At 33.6% G+C, this 26,971-nt stretch overlaps 1 protein-coding gene across 4 annotated transcripts in view; it reads left to right on the forward strand.

Annotated features, from left to right (window-relative positions):
* The window catches only part of Uchl5 (ubiquitin C-terminal hydrolase L5), a 42,311-nt gene that overhangs the window by 2,865 nt on the left and 12,475 nt on the right, over window positions 1–26,971 (forward strand). For all 4 annotated transcript variants that reach the window (XM_076831896.1, XM_076831897.1, XM_076831894.1 and 1 more), the window contains exons 2-7: window positions 4,595–4,658; window positions 6,620–6,725; window positions 20,038–20,163; window positions 20,248–20,309; window positions 20,386–20,516; window positions 22,783–22,846. In XM_076831896.1, the coding sequence (XP_076688011.1) occupies window positions 4,595–4,658; window positions 6,620–6,725; window positions 20,038–20,163; window positions 20,248–20,309; window positions 20,386–20,516; window positions 22,783–22,846 (553 nt within the window). The remainder of the gene's footprint in view (window positions 1–4,594; window positions 4,659–6,619; window positions 6,726–20,037; window positions 20,164–20,247; window positions 20,310–20,385; window positions 20,517–22,782; window positions 22,847–26,971) is intronic.

Raw genomic sequence — 26,971 nt, forward strand, 5'->3', positions numbered from 1 at the left:
CAAAATAGGGCTGGGGATGTGACTCAGTGGTCGATTGCTCCTAAGTTCAATCTCCAGTACCCCACACCCCATACCCCCCCAAAATGGAAAAATAATACCAAAATCATTCTATGAGAGCAGATATTACCTTGCCCAAACCAGACTATAAGAAAAGGAAACAGTAAACCTGTATCCATAGTCAACATAAATGTAAAGATTTCAAACAAAACAGGAGAAACCCATTGAGAATTGTTTCCCACCAAAATTTACAATTCCTTTCTACCCCAAACCAGCATTCCTTCAGACACTTAGATTAGTGTAACCTGACCAGCATGATCAATACCAAATCTGTTAATATCTTGTAGTATGTACAAGAGACAAATTTGGTGTTGGCCTTTCCGTTTGGTTCAGAATATTAACCCAGGTATAGCAGGGTGTATTAGTGATTTCTTTTTCACCCCAGTTTGGCATGACAGAGCAATTCTGAAGTAATTTCATCATTAATAACAGCTGACATATTCATTAATGCAGATCCAAATGACCTTTGAGTCTAAGATGGTATTTTATTAAGAGAAAAGCTTATGATAATCACTTCTTTTTTGGGTACAGGGGATTGAACCAGGGACACTTTAGCACTGAGCTATATCCCCCAGTCCTTTTATTTATTTAATTTTATTTTTTAAAAATATATTTTTTAGTTGTAGCTGGACACAGTACCTTTATTTTCTTTACTTATTATTTTTATGTGTGCTGAGGAGTCAGGGCCTTGCAACGTAGTAGGTGAATGCTCTGCTGCTGAGCCACAACCCCAGCCTCATATTTATTTAATTGAGACATGGTCTCACTAAGTTGTAAGGCTGCCCATGATCCTCCTGCCTCAGCCTCCTAAGTTCTGGGATTGCGGGCATGTGCCACCATACCCGGTGTATTTCCTAAGGTGTATTTCATTTTGTTTTGAATAGAGGCAAATTAAGATCTGGATTTCACACAAGAAATAAAAAGTATATAGTCTTGGAGGTTCACAAGTGTTGATTATAATTGTTGTGCCCCCCCCAAATGGGATCAGTTCAATTGAGTGTCTCATTTTGTTTTGAGGATAGAAGCAAAGTGTTGATTATAATTGTTGCCCCCCCCCCCAAAAAAAATGGGACCAGTTCAGTAGAGTATCTCCAATTTAGGGAAATACCCAATTCAGTTCAAATTATTTTCTAGCCTTGTTTTTGAAGAGGTTGCTTGAGACTGTTAATCAGTTTTTCCTATTTGGTCATATCACCAGCCAAATGGCATTTATCTGCACCATGGGACAACTGAGAAATGGGTTGTGGAAAACATCTGGGGATATTCTTTGTTGGGGATGTAGAGGCTGTGACCATCCTTACTACTTTCGGTAGTTTTGGTAATTTAGGGGGATCAAAAATTATCAAAACTGTTGGAAGTTAGCATACCTATAGCAGTTGATTAAATTTAAGGCTCTGGTGACAGTTTGGGAGAGCTTCCTGCACCCCCCCCCCCAATATTTTCTTTGTGAAGAAGCTTCCAGACTCATTTTTAATTTTTAAATTGTATTTGTTTATTTTTTCATGTAGTGCTGAGGATTGAACCCAGTGCCTCTCATGAGCTAGGCAAGTGCTTTACTACTGAGCCACAACCCCAGCCCTCCAGATTTATTTTTAAGAAAACTTTTTTTAAAAATATTTTTTTAGTTGTCGATGGACCCTTATTTTATTTATTTATATATGTTGTTGAGGATTGACCCAGTGCCTCACTCATGCTAGGCAAGTGCTCTACCACTGAGCTACAACCCCGGTCCAAGGAAACTATTTTTGAAACTAGGTTTAGAATAGAACTGTTTATTAGACCCACCAGTATTATCATACAGATGTGTTATTCAGTATATAAATATTTCAAAACTTGTACCATTTTAATTCAGTAACCCCTTTCACTTTGGAATACTGACAAAGCATAAATCATCCTATTTAAGACCCAGTTTATATAATAAAAGTTTTTTTTTAAATCAGTGCATATAGTAATGCTCATTCCTACCTCTGAACTTCTAGACCATGCCCTGTGTACCTTTCATATCTAATATATGCATGCTGTATTGTCCTTGTTTACTAGATTTGTGAGGTTTTTAAGTATTGTTGATAGTAATTTATTAACTTCTGTCCTTGCCATGGCCTAGTATTGTGCTTGGCACACCAAAGATGTTTGGTAAATGCCAATATTTCACTAACTTAAAAAAACCAAAAAAACATAAAACTTCCTCTCCTCCCTAATTTTTTATTTAATATATAATATTAGGGGGTTTGCATTAAGTTGCTGTGTTTAGTGTTTTATAACCTTAATATCTCACAAGAATTTTGTATATTAGATGAAGCAGGTAATATCTGCCGCAGTCCAGCTGCAGCAAAATAAGGGGGTGGGCGGGGGGGAGGTGGTGGTGGTGTGACAAGCAACTTGTGTAGATTGATACAGCAGGAGTAGGAGCTGTTTATTGTAGGACAGGAGCGGTATTTATACATTCCACACAGCTTATCTTAATTAACATAAACTAGATACAGCAGTCAACCAATAAGGAATCTCCACACTTAATGGCTTGCTGGTGTTAACTCACAAATCCCTCCCCCTGGCAAAATATCAGGCGCCATCCTGACTTGTTTACAGACTCTAACATTCCCCTGGCAAAATGCCAGGCACCATCCTGACTTGTTTACAGACTCTAACAAATATCCTTGTTTTATATGTGTATTGGGGAAAAAAATTATGTTTTTGCTCAAGGTTAAGAATTTTAGGGCAGTGCTGGGATTAGGATTCAGATCTCTGAAATCATTGCTTATTCTATTTCCATGCTGTATTAAATATTAAATATATGTGTAAGGAAGTAGTTGCTAACATTTGAGTACTGTGTTTTCCTTACACTTATTTGTGTTTGACATAAGATTATTTAAGCATTGTCACAATTTGAAATTCCACTTGTGTACAATATTTTGGAGTACTTTGATTCAGTGGTTTTTTTCTTTTTTATTGTGGTATGATAATAATATACAGTGTTTTAATGTTTGGTCTTTCTTTTTATAATCGATTTCTGATTGCAGTAACCAGTGTTAATAATTGCACAGTGTCCTCTTCCCTCATTAATACTTGTACAGAAATTCAAGTTTGTGAGATTCCCCCCTCCCACTTGATTATATGTGAATATCTATCACTCTCAATCAATTTTTTTAGCTGTTTTTTTAATAGGTAGTTTAAAGATTTCTCCAACTCTCAGTTGAAAATAATCTGAAGTAGTACAAAGTGCCCAGATTTTTATAAGGGTTTTGATTAGTTTCCTGGCATATACTAGCCATAGTGAATTTAAGCAAACCACTTTACATCCACAAAGCATCATTCATTAAATTCTTGCCTTTCCACGGAGTAAACTCAGGTCACTAACTTGCCCTAGAAGTATACAAGTATTCAAAGAGATTTCTTTCCAAGGGAGAGAGGGGAGTCTGGCCTTTCAAAGATTAGAGAAAACGTATTAACACACTTTACACATAGGAGATACTGGTAAATAGAGTTGTTTTTCTGTATTGTGATAATTATGCTAGTTAATATTAGACTATACTAGGCACTATGTTAAATATATCTCATGCTTTCTGTCATTTATTCCTCACAGCAAATCTCTGAGTATGGGAAATGGAGAGGTTAAATAGTCACATACCTGGTAAACGAAGCAGAAATAATTCAGTCTAGCAATTTGAAGACCCAAGTGTTCATACGTGATTACTATGATACTTGCTGCTACAGTAGTGTTTCTCAACTTTGATTGGCACTATTTACATTTTGGGCTAGATTATTCTCTTCCTCCCTCAGCCTGCCTCAGCCTCCTCAGTAGCTGGGATATGCAGCCAGATAATGTTTGTCAGAGTTTTCCTGTATAATGTAATATGTTTATAGGCATTTCTCATCTCTGCCCACTAGATGCCAGTAGTGATCTCCCCCCATTCTCTGCCCCATGACAATAGTGACAAAAAAAAAAAAAAAATCTCTGTAGGCATTGCTAGATGTTCTCTGGGGGTCAAAATCACCCTGGTTGAAAATCATTGTCCTAGAAGAAATGTATGTTTGAATAGGGGTGGGAGTGACTTTGAAGTAGTTGAAAGTATATAATTGGAGTTTAGGAAAAAGATCAGAACTATAGGTGTGGTTTGAAAGTCATTTAAGTGGTAGCTATTTACTTTGCCAGAAGGAAAAAGTGTACAGTTTGGTAGGGAGGAAGGGCTAAAGACAGAGGGCGGGGGTGGGGGTGGGGGGGTGGGGGGAGTGGGGGTAGGGGGGGTGGGGGGGTGGGGGTGGGTGGGGGTGGGTGGGGACTTAACAGATGAAGAAGAGCCAAAGATTGAGAGATAGAAGGAACAGTTGTAGGGTGCTGATGTAATGAAAATTAAACTCTTGAAACTTTTAAAAATATATAATATTTTTATTTTATCATTTTAATTAATACATCACATTTTTCCATTTTAATTTGTCCATGTCCTATTGAACCCAAGTATACCTTTCTTTTAGTTAATATTTAATGATGAAGGAGAAATGAGTTATTTTGTTTTCTAAACAAAATAATTTCTTATTTCAGGTTGCCGAGGAGCCCAAGTAGAAGAAATATGGAGTTTAGAGCCTGAAAATTTTGAAAAATTAAAGTAAGTAAAGTTTTAGTTGTGTTAAACGAGCCAGGCATGGTAACACGTGCCTGTAATCCCAACAGCTTGGGAAGCTGAGGCAGTAGGATTGCAAATTTGAGGCCCACCTGGACAACTTAGTGAGACCCTGTCTCAAAATTAAAAGAGCTGGGTATGTCTGTCCATGGTAGAGTGCTCCTGGTTTTAGTTCCTATTATAACAAACAAAACAAAATAGCAAGACCCTGTCTCACAATAAAAGGAGCTTGGGCTGGGAATATAGTGCAGTTGATAGAGTGCTTGCCTCCTCGCATGCACAAGGCCCTGGGTTCGATCCCTAGCACCACCAAAAAAACCAAAAAGTTAAAAAAAAAAAAAAAAAAAAAAAAGATAAAAGAGCTGGGCATGTCCTTCACTGGTAAAATACTGCTGGGTTCAATCCCCAGTACAAAAACAAAAAGAAAAAAAAGTAATATACCTATACTTAAATCTATTGAGGTTACTAAGATTTGTCTATTTATTTTATTTGAATTACCTGAGTACATTATCTCCTTTAAGTCTTTTCAATCCTGTGAGATAGGTATTATTCTAGTTTTATAGGACCCGAGGCTCATACAGAGTCACTAATAAGGGATTCAGTCCCAAGATTATAATTCTGTATCCACGAAGTACTGATTGGTAGGTTTTGCACAAAATTCACTTGTAGATTGTAGTGTTAGAACATGGAATATTTTATCTTAAAAGCATGACTAATAGGTCATTATACAAAAGCATATTTAATAGATAATGTACATTAGTTGTAATTCAGAATTTGCCTATACGTTGTCATCTTGCTTCTTGGGAAACTTAAAGTTTAAGGTTTCAGTATAGATGCCAGAAAGAATTTTCCCCTTACCCAATCTCTGTGATTAGAGTTCCTCTTGGAGCCTGTCCTTACCCTTTACCTTGGTACCCTCAATCATTGACCCTGTATCTGCAAATGGAAGACCACAGGAGTTTTCTTTCTTTTTTTCAAATTTTTTTTAGACATTGATGGACCTTTATTTTTATTCATTTTATTTATATGTGGTGCTAAGGATCGAACTCAGTAGCTCACACATGCTAGGCAAGCATTCTACCACTAAGCCACAACCCCAGCCCAGGAGTTTTCTTTATTAAGAGGGTTCTTAAACTCTTGAAATGGGGACAAGGAAGAGACTTTTAAAAAGGAAAGTGGGGACTTAGGGATGTGGCTACTGTTTTTAATAGTAAGAAGGAGATGGTTTTCTTCTCCTACCTACCTTACTCTTATCCACAAAAATAGCAACCATTTTAGATGAAATAAGAGATCAGTTGTGACTGAGATCAGGGAAGATTTACTAAAGATGCTTCTTTTTAATTCTCTTCAAAATGGGGAAAGATTTTTGATGAGGAGAATGCCACTGTGAAAAAGTGGAGAAAATCCTAAAGTGGTGATTTAATGTTTTGTGCTCATCAGTGATTCTGTTAGGAATGTGAATGACTTCATTATGTATTGAGATGATGGCAGCCATTCGTACTGTAGTAGGTTTGTCCATGAATCTAATAATGTAGGTGACTTCTTAATATATGTGCTATCAGCTGTTTATCTGTAAACATTCTGTAGCAACTTTATTCATATATGTTAGAATTCAGTCAAGTTTAATAGCTTTTAGTTTTGCTATGTTCTTAATTTTCTATTTTTAAATGAATTGATATAAAGTATCAGTGAATAGTCCATAGATTTGAGAATAAACCTTTTATTATAATTCTGTGTTATCCTATGTAAGTTTTAGTTTTATTAGGCTCTGAGGCAACATTCAAAGCTATAAATGGCAGTAGCAATCTTAAAAATTTCTCATATTTACTTAATAGTTTACTTAATTAGTTTTGTATTTGTTAAATAGCTGATTATAATTTAACATATTAACAGTGTTATAAAAGAGTCAGAGTTTGGTGTCACTAATTTATTTTTTTATTTTGTAGGCCAGTTCATGGCTTAATTTTTCTTTTCAAGTGGCAGCCAGGAGAAGAACCAGCAGGCTCTGTTGTTCAGGATTCCAGACTTGACACAATATTTTTTGCAAAGCAGGTATGGTTCTTTGATACTCTGAAAGGTCTCAAGAACCAAGGGAGTCTGGTCTGTCTGTGTGCTTCTTGTGTAGCAATCCTCAAACTTTTTGTCTCAGGGCTCCTTTGTATACCTAAAAATTATTGCCCCAAAGAAGTTTTTTTTTTTAATGGGATTGTCTGTCATTATTTACCCATATTAGACATTAAAACTGAAACACTTAAAATATTTGTCAATTCATTTTAAAATAACTGTGATAAAGTCATTACATGCTCATATAAATAACTTTTTTTTTTTTTTTTTTTGTGGTGCTAGGGATTGAATCCTGGGCATTGCATATGCTAGGTTAACATTCTATCACTAAGCTATATTCCCCACCCAAAATAATGTATTTCTAATGAAAAATAACTGTATTTAACAAAACAGAAAAGTTGGTGAGGAGATTGTTGAAAATATTTCCAAATCTCTTTAATGTCTGGTTCAATAGAACCCTTAAAAATAAGTTTTGGTGTGAAATTTGTCCTTTGTTATGCTAATATGCTTTGGATTATTTTGTCCTTCAAGTGGATTTCTTTTTTTTTTTTTTAAGAGAGAGGAGAGAGAGAGAATTTTTTAATATTTATTTTGTTTTCGGCGGACACAACATCTTTGTTTGTATGTGGTGCTGAGGATTGAACCCGGGCCGCACGCATGCCAGACGAGCGCGCTACCGCTTGAGCCACATCTCCAGCCCTCAAGTGGATTTTTTGATCTTCAATGATTTTGAAACATCATGGGTTGGTCTTTTGGAAAATTTCCTGATTTTTATACCTCTTCTAAGTGTTGACTTTTGATGTGATTTGACAATAGCAGTGAATCACATTTGTTAATGTCTCTGTCTATATCCTTGGAAAAGTTATTAAGTATCAGGAAATTTTTGAGCTCACAATGTTGGTCCCAAATTTTACAAAATTCTGATTTTTACTTGAAAGTGCAAATTTTGTCAGTAACAAGTATCAGGAGTTTTCTTCAAAAATCATTGGTTCATTTTCACTAAGTTTTAAGAAAATATTTGCCAAATGCCTTATCTGAAAACCATATTTGTCTTCCATTTGTTCTATCAAACAAAAATGGTGTTGGGCTGGGGTTGTAGCTCAGTGGTAGAGTGCTTGCCTGGCATGTGCAACGCACTGGGTTCAATTTTCAGCACCACATAAAAATAAATAAGTAAAATAAAATATTAGGGCTGGGGATATAGCTCAGTTGGTAGAGTGCTTGCCTTGCATACACAAGGCCCTGGGTTCAGTCCCCAGCAACACACACACACAAAAGTATTATGTCAAATAAAAATGGTGTTCCAAAAAAAGGTGCCAACTTAACTGATAACAAACTATCATACAAGTGCCTTTTTTTGAAATAACAAGCATATCTTGATACATAGCAGTTTTTTTTTTATTTCCTATTTCATTACACAGAATATTAAAAAATTGTACTTCAAGGTCAAAATTTAATACAAATAACTTTCACTGCTTTTGTGTCAAAGTTGTTTTTTGATAAAACTGGATCTTTGTATCATTTGATTTTTTTTTTTTTTTTGAACTATATGTGTCAGTGAAACATTTAATACAACATTTAGATTTGTGCTAAAATACCAGCACTTTCACACCATTGCTTTTGTGCCATCTGAAGATGGAAAAACAGGAAAAAAGCTAAAAACTCTCTTAGGATTGTTATGGAAACAATTTATTTTCTTTGAACTTACAAACCCATTAAGAAAGAAAGGTCTTAGGTATTCCTAGAGATCCATGGACTACACTTTAATAATTATTGTTCTAGTTTATACAATGATCAGAAGTTGAGTTTAATTCACTTTGCTGAATGCCTGAATATCATCTGGCTTATCATTTAGAAAAGCTGAAAAAGGGAATGATTACTTTCATAAATTAGTTTGATTAATTTGATTATTGTTTAAAATTCAAGCTAACTATGATTGCATTTGTTTTAAAATTGAACTTATATTTAAGAGATCCCCAAAATTGCTTAGTGTAATTAAGAGTAACCTTTTTTTTTGGTATGGGGGATTGAACTCAGGGGCACTTGGCCACTGAGCCAAATCCCCAGCCCTTTTTTGTATTTTATTTAGAGACAGGGTCTCACTTAGTTGCTTAGTGCCTCACCATTGCTGAGGCTGGCTTTGAACTTACGATCCTGCTGCCACAACCTCCCAAGCTACTGGGATTACAGGCATGTGCCACCACACCCAGCCATGATTAACTTTTAGAAAGGTGGAAAAACAAAAATGCTTGTTCTTATTGCTAACTTATAGGTCAAGTCTTTGCTTTTCTACTTGGTAATTTGTTTTCCTTTTTCTCTTATTGCTTCTTTGCATTTTCCTTTGACTTTCTAAATTGAGTATTTTTAGAGAAATCAGAATTTTCTCTTACTTTAAAGAAAATATGGTTTTATTATTATGATTTAGGAAAGTACCATTTTTTAGGGTTTTATTTATTTTTCTATATTTTTATTGGTGCATTATAGTTATACATTAATGGATTTGTTGTTACATATTTGTACATGCACACAATATAAAAATATAATTTGGCTAATGTCCTTCCCCAGTATTTCCCCTTTTCCTTCCCTTCTCCCTTTTCCTGGTTCCTTTACTATACTGATTTCCTTTTGATTTTCATGAGGTCAGCTTCCCCACCTTTCTTTTACTTTTTCCTCTCTAACTTCCACATATGAGAGAAAATATATGACCCTCGACCTTTCAAATTGAACTTTTTTTGCTTAACATAATGGTCTCAAGTTCCATCTATTTTCTTGTAAATGACAAAATTCATTTTTCCTTATGGCTGAATAAAACTCCATATAAAAATGTGTATATATATACCACATTTTCTTTATGTACTCATCCATTGGTGGACTCCTATGCTGCTTTTTTGACTAATCTGAATTGTGCTATTATAAACATGAGTATGCATGTATTACTATAATATGATGACTTTAACTTTTTAGGATAAATATTGTGATATAGCTGGGTCATATGGTGATTCCTTCCATGCCTAGTCTTTTGAGGAACCTACATACTGATTTCCATAGTGGTTGTACTAATGTACAGTCTGACCAACAGTGTGAAAATGTTCTTTAGTAGTCATTACTGTTTGTATTCTTGTCATTTTTTTCCCCAGATAGCAGTACTTTATATTATAGAAATAAAGTTGTGAAAGTGAATATCCTTGTAGTACCTTATGATTCTACTAGCCATTTTTTAATAGTTTGACTCATTTGATCAATAAGTAGAATATATATATCTATTATATAAAATTTAAGCATTTTAGGACATGTGAGTTAAAAAAGAAGTACTTATAGGGGCTGGGGATGTGGCTCAAGCAGTAGCGTGCTCGCCTGGCATGCGTTCGGCCTGGGTTCGATCCTCAGCACCACATACAAACAAAGATGTTGTGTCCTCTGAAAACTAAGAAATAAATATTCAAAAAAAAAGAAGTACTTATAATTTCTGTTCTAGAAATAACCACTCTTAAAGTCTTACATATTTTTTATGTCTGTGTATTTAATTGTATTTCTTTCACACAGACTATAAACCTGGGAGTTAGGGGTTTTATTTTTAAATATAGTTTCTGGTACATAGTAGATATCCAGAAAATATAGACTGAACTGTTCATCTTTAAGACTATTATAAAGGACTCTGGAAGTCACTAACAGCAAGACACTAAAGATGTCTGATTTATAAAGGCCTAGGTATTTTTAAGGTGTATGAAAAACTGTAAAGAAAAAGAAATGATACTCTACTAGAGTTTGAATTTATAATTTCTGGAGTCACTTGTCAGTTGTCTATTTCTGTGTTCCATTTCTATTTTACTGTAATTTAATATTTTATGTGTATTATATTTTAGCTGTCTTTATTAAGATGTCAAATTAGTGATTCCCTAATAATATCAATTTTGTATTATATTATTGCTAGCAGTTTTTATTAAACGGATAGATCACTAATTCTCCAATAATGTCAGTTTTCTTAGTATATGACTCTTATAAGCCTAAGCTGGGAGACTTGTATGCACATTAGCTAAATATATAATTCTTTTTTTATAATTTTAGTTGAAAATGGACACAATATCTTTTTATGTATTTATTTTTATATGATGCTGAGGATGCAGTGCCTCACACATGTGAGCTAATTGCTTTACCACTGAGCTTCAGCCCCAGTCCAAAATATATAATTCTTGATTTTATTCTTCAGTAGCTTCCAATTCTGTTTAGACTCTTAGGAGTATTTTCAGATGAAAAAAAAAAAAAAGAATTAAAATCATTTTTACTTGTGATAAGAGTATACAGATTAAATGTATAGTGTTGCTATTTATAGATGGAGTTATATCCTTTAGAGAGGTAACATTGGCCATCTTATGCTAGTCATCTACTGTAATTGGAAGTATATGTGTGTATATCATTGATTAATGAAATATCAAGGGCTGATCTTATAGCTTAGTGGTAGAGTGCTTGCCTTGCACATGAGAGAACCTTGGTTCAATCCCCAGAACTGCCTGCCTGCTTAAACAAAAAATCCAAAAAACAAACACCAACAGTCAGTGTCTCTCTCTCTCTCTGTGTCTCTGTCTCTGTTTCTGTCTCTATTTATATCCAGAAAAGAAATTATATCCTAGTAATTGCAGATTGTATATAAGGATCCAGAAATGACATTTTGGTAACACTTCTATGTAAAACATTACATTCTTATTATTGTTTCACTAGGGAAAAAACTAAGGCATGCTTTACTTGCTTAAAATCATGCTTCAGTGTCTGACTCTCTTGTTTTTTCTTTTAGGAAAGAATGATTAGCACTTAAAATATGGCAGATATTGTGCTAGGTGCTTGAAGAATGAAAAGCTGTCATGATGCCTGCCCTCAGAGGTGTTTAGAGTATAGTACAGGAAATTGGAATTAATAAATTAAATGCAGAATTACAGTGGTCATATGTACTACATGGAGTGAAATGAAAGCAGTATTACGAAATTTGTGATTAATCTAAAAATCCTCACTTGGTCACCAACTATTGAGTTTGGTGTCCCACTCACTCTTGATAGCAATTGCAATGTGAGGAGTTCACAAGATAGTCCTCAGGTTCTATAATCTGCTAGTAAGGCTCACAGATATCCCTGAAAGTTGTTACACTGAAGTTTTTTCTTTTTTTAACTTATTTCACATTTGTAGGGCAATTTTTTTGTTTTCTATATCTTTATTTTTATGTGGTGCTGAGGATCGAACCCAGTGCCTCACGCATGCCAGGTGAGCACGTTACCACTTGAGCCACATCCCCATTCCCACACTGAAGGGTTATTACAGAAAAAAGATACAGATTAAAATCAGGGAAGCCAGGCACAGTGGCATATGCTGTAATCCCAGCAATTTGGAAGGCTGAGGCTCAGGATTGCAAGTTTGAGGCCAGCTTCAGCAATTTAGTATGGCCCCAAGCAACTTAGTGAGACTGTCTCAAAATACAAGTAAAAAAAGGCTGAGGATGTGGCTCAGTTGTTAAGCCCCCCCCCCCCCCCCCCACTTCAATCCCCAGTATCAAAAATAGATAAATAAAATCAGGGAAGAGACACATAGGGAAGAACCTAGAAGAGAGTTCCATGTGTGGAGCTTCCAGCTGTCTTCTAGTGTTGTCACAGATGGTTCTTTCTTGGCAATGCTTTGTGTGACAGTATGCAGATTATTGCCATCCAGGGAACAGGAACTGGTTCTTGATGGTTATACTTACAGGGCCTGAGTCATGTAGGTGTGGTTGGTTACCCATGTGGCTGAGCTTAGTCTTTAGCTCCACAGGAGATTGAACTGATAATGCTGACCTAAAGCTTCCACTCACATTCTCCTTTTTAAAATCAGTGTGGACCAAAGCCCCTAGGTAAACAGAGACATTTTCTTGGGCATGACTTTTCAAGGGCTTCCTGGGCCAAGTGGCCATACTTCTCTTTAGGTGAGATCAAGTTCTTTGCTACACACATAAAAATGGGGTTTGATGTTGTCAGGGAAGTCTTAAGAAGGTCTCTCTGAATAAGTGACAGGGGCTGATATATAAAGGTTAAGTGGGTATTAAGTAGGAAGAGAGGTTGAGGATCATTCCAGGTTAATAATAGCTTTATAGCACATGGAAGTGAGACAAATAAAAGATAGTAGAGGGAAGCCAGTATTGCTGGAGATAGAGAGCAAAGGGGAGATGTCCTGAGATATGAAGGTGAATACACGGTATATTAGGTTTAAATACAGTTAGGTTTAGAGAAACGATTGTTTATAACAAATAGTCTCCCTCCCCCTTTTATGTCCAAAGCCATCAAGGTTGCAGGTTTTTTCATTTTGTTCCTTTGGGTATGTCTTCTATTCCAGAGGTTTCTTAATGGTCTAAGATGATTGCTATTACTTCGTCTGTTCTCTCATTTCCATATTTCAGACAGCAAGAAGGGGACAGTTGTACACTTTGTTTCTTTTATGGACCTTTTCTAGAATTTACCTGGGTCACAAGCTTTCTTCTCTTTGTCTAAAACTCAATAACTTGAACAGAGCAGGGAGGAAGAGCAGGAAGAAAAGATTAACATTAAACAGATACATGACGTGGGAGGGAAAGGGAGAGAAAAAGGAAATTGCATGGTAATGGAGGGAGACCCTCATTGTTATACAAAATTACATATAAGAGGTTGTGAGGGGAATGGGAAAATTAACAAGGAGAGAAATGAATTACAGTAGATGGGGTAGAGAGAGAAGATGGGAGGGGAGGGGAGGGGGAATAGTAGAGGATAGGAAAGGTAGCAGAATACAACAGTTACTAATAGGGCATTATGTAAAAATGTGGATGTGTAACCGATGTGATTCTGCAATCTGTATTTGGAGTAAAATTGGGAGTTCATAACCATCTTGAATCTAATGTATGAAATATGATATGTCAAGAGCTTTATAATGTTTTGAACAACCAATAAAAAAAAAGAAAGAAAAAAATACAAAAAAAACCCACAAAAACCTCAATAACTTGAGTTAAACTGTAAAGGAGACTAGGGAATTTGTCTTCATTCTATGTGACCATGGGCCTAGGTAAAATGTGATAGTCTAATCTTTTGTGAGGAGAAGATAGATATGGGAGAACAACTGTTAGCCTGTACATGCAGACAGGTCAGACCATGGAAGATATTTTCTTTATCTCAAAATAAAAAATTAAAAGGCCTAGAAATATTGCTCAATGGCAAAGCACCCTTGGATACAATCCCCAGTACCAAAAAAAAGAGAATTGGTACAGAATTTAAAAGTAGATATTACCAAGAAGCTTTTGCAGAAATCCATGTGAAAATATGTGAACAGATAGGAAAGCAGTAATATTTAGTAGGTATAGGTAGCACCTTTAATGTGTAATTGATTGCATGAGAACAAAGGAGGAAGTCATATTAATGGTGATGCCTGTGTTTTTCTTTTTTCCTTAAAAAAAGTTTACTGATAAAGTACAAAGAATGGAGTTATGATAATTCCTGAGAGATGATACACACTTAATGATTGGACAATTCATGGATTCCATTTATGTATTTTGTTATATAGTTATATATTTTAAGAAATGTAGTAAGTGCCTAAGAACTCACCACCCACTGTAAACTTCATCTGTTTTTCTTCCTTTCCTACCCTTTGTTCAACATAACCTTTACCTTCCCTCCTTCTATCTAGTATAATTGTCACATTGATTCTGCTTACCATTTCTGTGCTTTTCTTCATGTATATATGTGTATGTATGTGTACATATATATTTTTTTCTTTTTTTGGGGGAGAGGTACTGGGGATTGAACTTGGCCACTGAGCACTTGGCCACTGAGCCACATCCCCAGCCCTATTTTGTATTTTATTTAGAGGCAGGGTCTTAATAAGTTGCTTAGTGCCTTGCTTTTGCTGAGACTGCTTTTGAACTCCCAGTCTTCCTGCCTCAGCCTTCTATTTTTATCCTAAAAAGATGTGTATATACAATTTTACTCAATAAAAGTATCACACTCAATATACATTTTTTTTGTCATTTAATATCATGTTATTAAATTTCATGCGTAGCTGGGCACAGTGGTACATGCCTATAATCCCATTGGCTCAGTTGGCTGAGGCAAGAAGATAAAAAGTTGGAGGGCAATTTGAGCTACTTAAAAAGAGCCTGTGTCAAAATGAAAAATAAAAAGGGCTGGGGACATAGCTCAATGGTAGAGCATCTCTGGGTTCAATCCCCAGTACCACACACACACACAAAAAAAAAAAAAAAAAAAAAAAAAAATTATGCATAAGTTGTTTATCATGATAGTTCATAATATCAATTGCATGGACATAATACAGTTTGTTTGCTTTTCTGTAGATGTTGATTGCCATTTAGGTTTTCCATTTGTGTTACTGTGAATTATGTGGGGCTATAAGCTTTTTAGTACATTTCCTATTTTATTTATGCAAGTTTGCCCTTCAGTACTTCTGGAAGTAGAATTACTACTTCATCTGACAGGTAAATGTACAACTCTAGGAGGCAGTATCAAAATGTTTTCTCAGTATTTCTTCAGTTTATACTTTCACTAGCACAAAAACCACATATTCCAATACATGACATCCTTGGGCCTTTTTAATTTTTGCTACTCAGTTAACTATATGATGATACTTAAATATTGTCTGGACTTCTGAAGTTATGATATGTAATGGGTCGTTTCTCTTGTTTTTTCCAGAAATAACTCTGCTGTCTTAGTCCTATGCTTTTTGTGGAAATTTTATAATCTTACCAAGTTGTATGAAAAATCGTGTTACAATTTTGACAGTAGTAGCACTGAATATATATATATATGTGTATATATATAAATTGAAGGAGAATGTATACCTTTCTGAACATGGTCGGTTCCTATTTCTTTATATTTAGAATTTTAAAATGTTGCATAATTTTGTCAGGTGATATTTCTGTAGATATAGATCTTTTGTTAGATGATATAGATCTTTTGTTAGATTTAGTCTTCATTTCTTTTTCGGTACTGGGGATTGAACTCAGGGGCACTTGGCCACTGAGCCACATACCCAGCCCTGTTATATTTTATTTAGAGATGGGTCTCGCTTTTGCTGAGGCTGGCTTTGAACTCAACAATCCTCTTTCCTCAGCTTCCCGAGTCACTGGGATTAAAGGCATGCATCACCATGCCCAGCTTATTCTTCATTTCTTGATATCTTATTATAGTTGTAAATATCTCGTTTTCAGTTACTTTTTCCTAGTATTTGTACTGGTATTAAGAAATGCAATTCACTTTTATGTATTAATATATTTGGCCATCCTGCTAAAACTTTCCTATTTTCTGTAATAATTTGTTGGATTTTTGGGGGGAATGGAGTGTTTCTAACTAAATGACCATATCATCTTCAAATAACCCCAGTTTTGTTTTCTTTCTTTTTTAAAATAATTCTTTTGGATCTAATTACTATTACTATTATTATTATTATTATTATTTTGTCTTATTGCTTGGCTGAGATTTCCTGTAAAATCATTTGTGACTTTAAAAGGGAATACTTTTACTATTTACCCATTTAGGATATTTACTACAGCTTTTTTTAATGTAATTTTTTAAGATAAGGAAATTGTTTAAAGATATATTCTTATGTAAAAAGTTCTCTTATTAAATAGCAAATGTCTATTATGAAAGGGTATTAAATTTTTTCAAAGGCTTTTTCTGCCTCTAGATGATTTTGTTTATTTCCTTTTTTGGTAGGTTACTTCAGTTAATTACATTTATGAATTTTTCTAATATTAAGTCATCCAATAGCTCCATTAAGTCATGGTGTGGTTTCTTTTTATATACTGTTGGATTAAATAGTATTTTGTTTCAGGCTTTTAAAATCAATATTATTAATGAAATATGCCTCACTTTTTCTTTTTGTGATGACTGACTTTTTTAGGTTCATGCTGTCTTCATGAAATGAGATGGAATTTCCTCTTTTAAAGTTATAAAGTGTGTGTGTAAAATGATCTGTTTCTTTAAATTTGGCAGAATTGGTGTGTAAAATCATCTGAGGTTGTTTTCTGTTTGAGAGTATTTTTTTTTTTTTTTTAACCACTGTTTCACTTTAATAAAGGACCATTCAGGCTGTTTCTATCTTTTTTTGTTATTTTGAATTAGGATACTTTTTGTCAGAATTTCTCCATTTCTGCATAAGTTTTCAAAATGGTTTCTTCTGGATTTTTATTTGCAAATTGGTGTGAAAGTGATTTATACTTTATTAATTTTCCACCTTTTACTAGTTACTTCACACTGTCATTATCACTAGATGACTGGTTTCAGTTCCCTTCAATCATTCCTATAAACCTGAGTCTTTCTGAAGCAGTATTAATTTTTATTTCCCTAGTAAAACTTTTTACTCTTATAGTAATCCTCAAGGTCAGTGATTTACTGTAAATCAGTATGCTCTTTACCTCTTAAATATATCCTCTTATTTTGTTTCTTTGTTCAAACTCTTTATTTCATAGAATAAATTTCATTCTCTGTTCTCTAGGTCCAAGTTTTCAAAGCCCTGTTAAAATTTCACATATAGGGAAACCTTATCTGATACTCCATTGTAAAATGATTTCTTCTTTAACTCTTTTGGTTTTATTGTTCTCTTTTTGGTGATAAGTAGCACATTTATCTCTACTTTTTAAAACGTTTTGTTATTTTGAGATGGGGTCTTGCTATGTTGCCCAGGTGTTCAAACTCCTGGGCTCAAGGGATCTGTCTGCCTTTGCTTCCTTAATCAGCCAGCTACTTGCTAGAACTATAGGCACATTCTAAAGTAACATTTCTTTTAAGAAACCATAATTTACCTTCTATACTGTTTTTTTTCTGGACTGTTAATAAATGTTAAAATTTAGTTTGTTTATATTGCTATAGCTATGACTCAATGAAGATTGATTATATATGTAGTACTTTAGGCTGAGTATTATTCCCCAGGGCATCTACCATGTTTTTTTTTTTTTTTCTTCATAAGTTTTGAAAAGAAGTTATTCTTGAGTACAAGGTTACATAATAAAATGCCTGCAATATCAGGTTGACAACATCAATATGTGAATTGTTGTGTATAAGAGACATGAAATGAAAGAGCTCTGATAAACTAAAGTGTATACCTCATCAAAGGAATTCAAGCCAAATTCTTAAGGTTTGGGGCTAGCTCTGCTTGTGACCCCTGTTCTATTTTTGTTTCTGTTGTTGAACTCTACTACTTAACTTTAAAATGTGTTAAAAACCAGAGTATATAGAATATTCATAATAAAGAATTTAAAAAGTTGGGGATCACATAAATAATATATATTGCATTAGGTTTTTTGTCGTGTAAGTTACAAACTTTTCTCAAATATGTACATATATCTATGTATAGACACACATATATATGGTAATATTTTGTTGGTTTCATAAGGACAAAGATCACATCTCTCTTGTTCATTGTTCAGCATTTTCCACAAAGACTGGCAAATATTATTTGAAAGAGTGGCTATACTTTTTAATTTTTTTCCCCTTCTTTTGGTAATTCTTTACTGTGTATAGCATAACCACTTAGTGCCACTAAACTCTTTTAAAAACTTGAAGTGTTTTTATTCCCATGTTCCCATGTACACTGTCATTACTCTTCTTGAGACACATGCACAAGATAAGCTATAAGCTATAATTGTTCATGGACTTTATAAATTGTTATTCACATTAAAAGAGAAATATCAGCAACTATAGGACATTTTTTTCTACTTCTGTAAAAAAAAATGTAAAGTGGTAGGTTGCAGATTTGAAGTGCTTAGGTCATAGAAATGTTTCATAGATAACTCTAAAAGCTTTGCTATGTAACCCAGCATTGATGTAATGTGTTATGATTTTGAAAGAATGTGTGAACTCTGACTTCACTGTACTCCTGTCATCAGACAATTTTATCCTAGGTAATTTTAGCCCAAGATAAGGGAAAGTTAAATATTAGAAAGTTTTAGTTAAGCCACATTTATGGTCTTCTTTAATCATTAAAATTTATCATCCAAATTCAGTAAAGAACTGATTCACATCAAAGTTTATGTTAATAGAAATCAGTGACAATGTTAATTGGATTCCAGATCTCCTCTAAATCATCAATTCTGAGATGATTTTGAATACATACTACTTTCATAGAGGAATTATAGAAATGATAGTGGTATTATATTTGTTAGGAATTGGGAAGAAGAGAATGGAGAACACAGTCTTATCATGTCTGTTAAGATGGGGAGTAAGAGAAAGTACCTTAGTTGAGAATATAGTCTTAACCTTTTTGTGTCTCAGCTTTCACAAGTATAAAGCAAGAATAAGAATGTTGCTTCTTTAGGCTGGGGTTGTTGCTCAGTGGTATAGCAGCTGCTTAGCATGTATGAGGCCCTGAGTTAGATCCCCTGCACTCAAAAAAAAAAAAAAGAAGAAAGAAAAAGTTAGGGATGAGGATTGTAGCATTTATCTAGCACGAGTCAGGTTCTGGATTTGATCCCCAGTGCTGCCGACAAAGACAAACAAAAAAACAACAACAGCAAAACCCAAAGAATAGTTCTTCTTCTTCATAGGTTAGAAGGATTAAAAGATTTAATAAATGAGCCAGGCATGGGGCACAGGCCTGTAATCCCAGTAGCTCCGGAGGCTGAGGTAGGAGGATCTCAAGTTCAAAGCCAGCCTCAGCAACTTAGTGAGGCTCTGAGACATTTAGTAAGACCCTGTCTTGAATAAAAAATAAAAAATGGTGGGGGTTGAGGATGTGACTCAGTGCTTGAACACCCCTACATTTAATCCCTGGTGCCAAAACAAAACAAAACAAATTTGTTTATATGTGAAGTGCCTAGAAAGCTACATGGCTTTTTGTTAAATGAACATTTTAATAGCTGGAGTACAAAACTGTAAAAACTGATTGAGTGGACATTATATATTCTTTGGGAGGATTCAAATGAGAGTAGAAACTAATATGAGTTGTTGCAGGATTATCTAAAAGACACGTAGATGGGTTGAATAGGCAGAAATATGTTTAGGAGGAAGTGAGTGAAGGGAGGATAAGTTCATTTGGCTTAATCAGCTATGTTGGATGATTGGTCTTGTAACCTTAACTGAATTGGCTTTCATTAATGTTGTAAGTTCATTTGTTTTCTTTGTTTTATAGAATCAACTCTGGAATTGCAGCCAATTCCTGAAAATAGACTAGACTAGAAATCAAACATTTTTATTATTTTTATGCTAAGTCTATGAAATAAAAATTGGAAACTACTAATATATTTTGGGGGTCATTTTCACCAGTTAAAAACTTAAAAAATTAATAATATCTTTGCTTTTATGTTTTATAGGTAATTAACAATGCATGTGCCACTCAAGCCATTGTAAGTGTGTTATTGAACTGTACTCATCAAGATGTTCATTTAGGAGAGACATTATCAGAGTTTAAAGAATTTTCACAAAGTTTTGATGCAGCTGTGAGTAAAATCTTCTTCCTAATCATAAAATGACCTCTTTGTCATAGTTCTTATTTTGATATACTGCTTCTGAAATTGTTTTAGATGAAAGGTTTGGCACTGAGCAATTCAGATGTGATTCGACAAGTACACAACAGTTTTGCCAGGTAATGAGTCTTTATGTTAAATAAGTACAGTTTCTGTTTTTGTTTCTTTGTCTCATTGTTTTTTTCTTAACTATAGACAGCAAATGTTTGAATTTGATGCAAAAACATCAGCCAAAGAAGAAGATGCTTTTCACTTTGTCAGTTATGTTCCTGTTAATGGAAGACTGTATGAATTAGATGGATTAAGAGAAGGACCAATTGATTTAGGTAATCTGGTTTCTTGGTGTTTAAATTTTTTTTTTAAACATTTATTTTTTAGTTGTAGATTGACACAATATCTTTATTTTATTTTTATTATGTAGTGCTGAGGATCAAGGTGAGTGCTTGTTGCAAGCTAGGCAAGCGCTCTATCTCCAACACAACCCCAGCCCTAGTATTTATTTTGACAAGGACAAAAAAGTTGACTATTCATCTTTATTTAAACTATAGTACTGCTTACATTTTAAAAGTGGAGGTTACTATAAGGTAGTATAATATGAAAGTGTTAGCTTTTTATGGAATTAAAATAACATAGGAATGACATGTTAACTGCAATAATTCAATTGACCTTTAATTTTTTTTCTAAGAGAAAATATTTTTTTAACCCACAGATTACATAATTTACATTTTATTTTCCAGTTAACTTAAAAAAATACTCAGTAAATTTAAAAGGTTGTTATTGTCATTTTTATTTACTGGGGGATAACAAGCATTTCTTACATCATCTTGGAATAAAATATTTTCATTTGGCTTGAGTTTGGTGGCTCATGCTTGTAATCCCAGCGTCTTGTGAGGCTGAGGTAAATTTTTTTTTTTTTTAATTTGAAGTTGGATCATTAACAATCACTTTAATTTACTGTTCAGCAATCTCCTATTAAATATCTTTCTTTGTATTTAGATAGAATGTTATTGTGCTCTTCTTTGTACTAAAGGGCAAAATTGTCCTTATCTTACCCTGTCTTTAACCTTAAGGAAAGATGATAAATGGTTATTAAGGGTACAGTCTGTAGTTCTGAAATAATACTAAAACAATGATCCACGGAATTTGTTTTTTTTTTGCCCCCCACAGTGCTGGGAATTGAACCCAGGAACTTGTACATGCTAGACTGCATCCAAGCCCATCCATGAATAATTTTAACTCCTTATTATGAGCTCATTAAATTTTCTCTTTTCCTTTTTAAAATGGATTGAATGAAGTCCAGCAGAACTTGTTTTAGTTGAGAATCTGATATTATATGCTATTCATAAAATTTTGTACTTTTTTTTAATTTAAATTTTTAAAAATATTTATTCTTAAGTTTTAGGTGAACACAACATCTTTATTTTACATTTACGTGGTGCTGAGGATCGAACCCAGTACCTCGGGCATGCTAGGTGAGCACTCTACCACTGAGCCAAAATCCCAGCCCCAAATTTTGTACTTTTATATTAAAAATTCTTTAGGACTGGGTTATAGCTCATGGTAGAGCTCTTGGCATGTGTGAGGCCCTGGGTTCAATCCCCAGCATTGAAAAAAAAAGTTAATGTACGCTCGTTTTGTTTGTACTTTTTGACCACATTCTTGTATAGAACCAGTAGTTTATTTAATGTGAATTTACATGCTTCCTTTATATTTTAAGATATGTATTTTTCTGTGTCTTTTACAGAAAATTTATAGAAAGTTCTTTCAATTCTGTAGATGCTTGTTTTCCCCACTGTGCAATATTCTCTCTTGCTTATCTGGTCAACATTCTTTATTCATTAGAATTATCAAATATAAAGGAAGTAAAAGATAAAACAGCCAGTTTTACTGTACAACTGGTAGCTATGCTATAACTTTTAGTGAAAAGAAGATTAAAACATTTGGGTAAAATTGTACTCACATTATGGATGAATTTCACTTTTTAATTTTTAAGTTAGGATTGTGGGAGTCAGGTAAATAAGGATTGAATCCTTATTTTGTCCTAACATGTGGGTTAGTCTTTCTAATCTTATAGTTTTATCATCTGTAAAGTCAGGGTAGTTACCCTTATCTCACAGGATTGTGAGTTCAAATGAATAAACTTCCTAATTTATTACTTCCTCAAATATTTGCTTAGTATCTCCCATGTAAGACAATAATATGACAGTATAAATTATGCTAATATTCTCTCTCCTAATCTTTAATCAAGACAATAAGAATTAAAGCTTAATATAGTAATGCTAAAATGACTTACTGTCCTGAATTTGCTAAACGTATTTATAGAAAGATTTTTGAGGAAAGGTAGCAGAATACAACAGTCACTAATATGGCATTATGTAAAAATGTGAATGTGTAACCGATGTGATTCTGCAATTTGTGTTTGGGGTAAAAATGGGAGTTCATAACCCACTTGAGTCAAATGTATGAAAGATGATATGTCATGAGCTTTGTAATGTTTTGAACAACCAATGGGGGAAAAAAAAGATTTTTGAGGGAGTGTTGATGTTGATTACGCTTATTTTTGTTTTAATTGGTTTTAAAATTTCTTTCTAGGTGCTTGCAATCAAGATGACTGGATCAGCGCAGTACGGCCGGTCATAGAAAAAAGAATACAAAAGTAAATGCTCAGCTAATTTCATTGGCATAAACATTCAGGATTAAAAAAAAAAAAAAAAAAAAAAAATTCAGGATTTTAGTTTTGTTTGTTTTTTCTTGTTTTTTTTTTTTTTTTGAGCACTGTATGTAGAACATTACTTTTGATTGCATTAATGCATTCAGGAAATCTATTTCTAAAAATGTCCAGATTTTACATGGATGTCAGATATGACATAACTTTAGAGAATTTAAATGTTCTAGTCTCCATTAGGTGAGATGTTTTCAAATATTTGTATAGATTGATGTTTTTAAAAATTTTGTTTTTGATGGCTTTTTAAATACTCAATTATTTAGAGGTAATTATATATTCATACTCAGTTATAAGAAAGAATATAGACATATTGTGTATTCTACCTTGCATGGTAGTATCTTGCAAAAACTATAGTATAATATCACAGCCAGGATATTAACATTGATATCATCAAGACAGAGCAAATAAATGGAATCGTATATTGTGTTATCTTTTTACATTAGTTTTTTTTTTTTTTTTTCACTCAACATAACTGGAGATTATTCTGAGTTGTTAAATGTATCAGTAGTTTATTCTTAGTTGATGTGTACTACTCTGGTGTGAACATATCAGTTTTTTGCCTATTAACTCATTGAAAAACATATGGATTACATAGGCGTTTTTTGCTATTATGAAGAAAACTGCAGTAAGCATTTTTGTACACTTTCATATAAATATAAATGAGATAAATGCATAGGAGTGTCCATAAAGTTTTATGGTAAATGCATGTTTAGTTTTTTCAGAAACTACCAAACTCTTTTCCATAGTGGTTACACTATTTTACTTTCCTAGAAAATATCAATAATCCAGTTTCTCTCTGCATCCTTTCTAGTATTTGGTGGTGTCAAATTATTTTGTTTTAACCATTCTTATATTTCATTGTGATTTTTGTCTACATTTTCCTATTGACTGATGATGTTAAAAATCTCTTTATGTCCTTTTTCCATTTTCTAATTTTTGACTGTTGAGCCCCCAGTGTTTTTTAAATACTTGTTCTTGATCAGACATGTTGCCTGCAAATATTCTCTTCTAGTCTGTAGACCATCCTTTCAACATGGTTTCTCATAGAGCAGAGTCTTATTCCCAGTGAAGTTCGATTTATCAATATTTCTTGCTATGAATTATATTTTTGTTCACAAGATTAGAAGTGCTTTGCCTGGCCCTAGATCCTGTTTTCTTTTTCTTTTGCTTAGAATGTTTATAGTTTATTTTATATTAAATCTGTGATCTGCTTTAGGTAGTTCTATATATGGTTTGGCATTTAGGTCAAGATTTTTTTGTTATTGTTGTTTTTTGTTTTTGCTTACACATATTCAATTGCTCTATCATCAGTTGTTAGAAAAGACTACCCATTTTCTACTGAATTCTTCCTGAACCTTTAAAAATCAAATTAGGCATATATGAATGATTCTATTTTGGGATTTATTATTCATCTATTGTCCTGTCAGTAGCACACAATCTTGGTTGTTGTAGCTATGTCTTGAAATCAGGAAGACTGATGCCTTCAACTTCATTTCTTTCTTTAAAATTGTTGTAGCTATTCTAGTTCCTCTGCTTTCTCCTATAAATTTTCATTTTTTCTTTTCTCTGTAGCCACAAAAATTCTTAAATAGAATTGCGATAGGAATTGTATTAAACATTTAGATCAATTTGAGGAGATTTGTTATCTGTAGTATGTTGAGTTTTCCAATATGAATCTGGTCTCTGCATTTATTTAGATCTCTAAATTTCTTTTATTTATTTATTTTTGTATACCCCGTGTGTGTGTGGGGGGGGGGAGGCGTTCTTTTATCAGCATTTTGTGGCTTTTGGTATATAAATCCTGTACACATTTTGTCTGATTTATACCCAAGCACTTCATATTCTTTTGAGTGATATTATAAATGATATTGTATTTTAATTTTTTGTTTCCATGTCATCATTGCTAATACATGGAAATAAAATTGTTTTTTTCACCCTTTGTCTTACATCCTTTGTACTGAACATATCCAAAATTTATGGCATTTTTCTACATAGATAAATCAAATCATTTGCAAAAAAAGGACAACTTTGAATTTATTTCTCCTTTCAGCTTTATCATTTTTGCTTCATGCATTTTCCAGCTGAGTTGTTTGGTGCATGCATATTTATCATTACTGTTTCTTGTTTTTGGATGAACATTTTTATCAATACATAATGTCCCTTTTGCCCTCTCAGTCTCTCATAGTTTTCTTTGCTGTGAAGTTTGTCTCTTTATGTAGCTACTCTTGCTTCTTTGGTTTAACACATGTGTGATTTTTTTTTCCTTTTCTATTTTTAACTTACTCATATCATAATTAAAGTGAGTTTTTTTTTAAGGGAGTCATTTGATGTATTGATCACTTACATCAAATGCAGTGAATTTATAAGATCTGAAATTAAGTGTACATTTAATATATGTTATGATTAATTCTGCCATTTTTCTTTGTTTTTGTTTATTTTCTATTTTCTGCCTACTGTAAGTTATTTAAATACTTTTGAAATTCCATTTTTATTTATATGTATTATTCTTAGTGTATTTCTTGTGTGTGTGTGTGTGTATGTGTTTGTTACTGGGGATTGAAACCAGGGATGTTGTGCTATGAGCTACCTCCCCAACCCTTTTAATTATTTGTTTTGATATAGGATCTCACTAAGTTGCCCAGGCTGATCTCCAGCTTGTGAATCTCCTGCTTTAGCCTCCCAAGTAGCTGGGATTATAATCATGCACCACTACATTTGGCTTAGTATGTTACTTGTATTTTGTTTTTAGTGGTTTTTAAGTTTGTCACAGTCTATTGGTGTCAACCTTTTACCTGTGTGGGTGTAATACAGAACCTTACCTTCCTTTACATACTCTATATAACACAGTTAAATAATTCTTCTGTATATATTTTAGGAAAACCTTTTTTCCCCTCCTTTGGTACTCAGGATAGGACTCAGGGGCACTTTACCACTGAGATACATCCCCAGCCCTTTTTTAAAATTTTGAGACAGGGTCTCACTAAGTTGTTTAGAGGCTTGCTAAATTTTGAGGCTGGCCTCAAGTTTGTGATACTCTGCCTCTGCCTCTTGAGCCATTAGGATTACAGTTGTGTGCCACTATGGTTGACTGAAAACAGTATGATTTTCACTTTAACACAAAACATAATTTAACAAAAGTTGAAGAGAAGGAAACATTTTATTTAACCATTTTTTAAATTCTTTACATTGTTATTCCTTACTGATGTTCCAGGATACCTTTCTTTGTTTTTCTTTTTTTAAAGTTTATTTTTTAGTTTTAGGTGGACACAGTAATCTTTATTTTACTTTTATGTAGTACTGAGAATTGAACCTCATGCATGAGCATGCTACCACTGAGCCACAACCCCAGCCCAGGATACCTTTCTTTATCATTTCCTTTCTGCTTAGAAAATTGTTAGCTTATTCAAAGAGTAAGTTCTAAATGAACAGATTTCTTGTTTTTCTTAATTCAAAATATTTTAATTTTTCTTTCATTCCTGAAGGATATTTTCACTAGATACAGAATTCTGGATTGACATTCTTTTCTTTCAGCACTTCAAAAATTTTATGCTACTTCCTTTTGGCCACCATGTTTGTTTTTTTTTTTTTTTTTACTGTAAATCATTGTCATTCTCCTGTAGGCATGGCGTTTCTCACATGCTGCTCTCAAGATATTTTTCCTTCTCTTTAGCTTTTAGAAATTTAACTACATTGTGTTTTGGGATTTGCTCAGCTTCTTAAATCTATAGGTATATGTTGAGTCAAATTTGGAAAGTTTTCAACCATTATACCTTGGAATACTTTGTAAACCTCACCCTTTTTCTTCTCCCTTTCCTGGACCCCAAGGACTTGAATGTTGGATCTTTTATTTAGGCCCACAGGTCCCTGAGGTTCTATTAATTTTGTCTATTTATTTTTCTTGGTTCAGATTGGGTAATTTCTGTTGTTCTGTATTTTTAAAAGTTCACTGATTGTTTCCTCTGGGAGTCCCCTCCATTCCATTTTCTTGTTTGAGCCCATCCATTGAGGTTTATTTTATTTTTTATTTGGGTTATAATAAAATTTCCATTTGTCTCT

This window comes from Callospermophilus lateralis, chromosome 13, assembly GCF_048772815.1.
Source record: "Callospermophilus lateralis isolate mCalLat2 chromosome 13, mCalLat2.hap1, whole genome shotgun sequence".
In the NCBI taxonomy this organism is placed as follows: Eukaryota; Metazoa; Chordata; class Mammalia; order Rodentia; family Sciuridae; genus Callospermophilus; species Callospermophilus lateralis.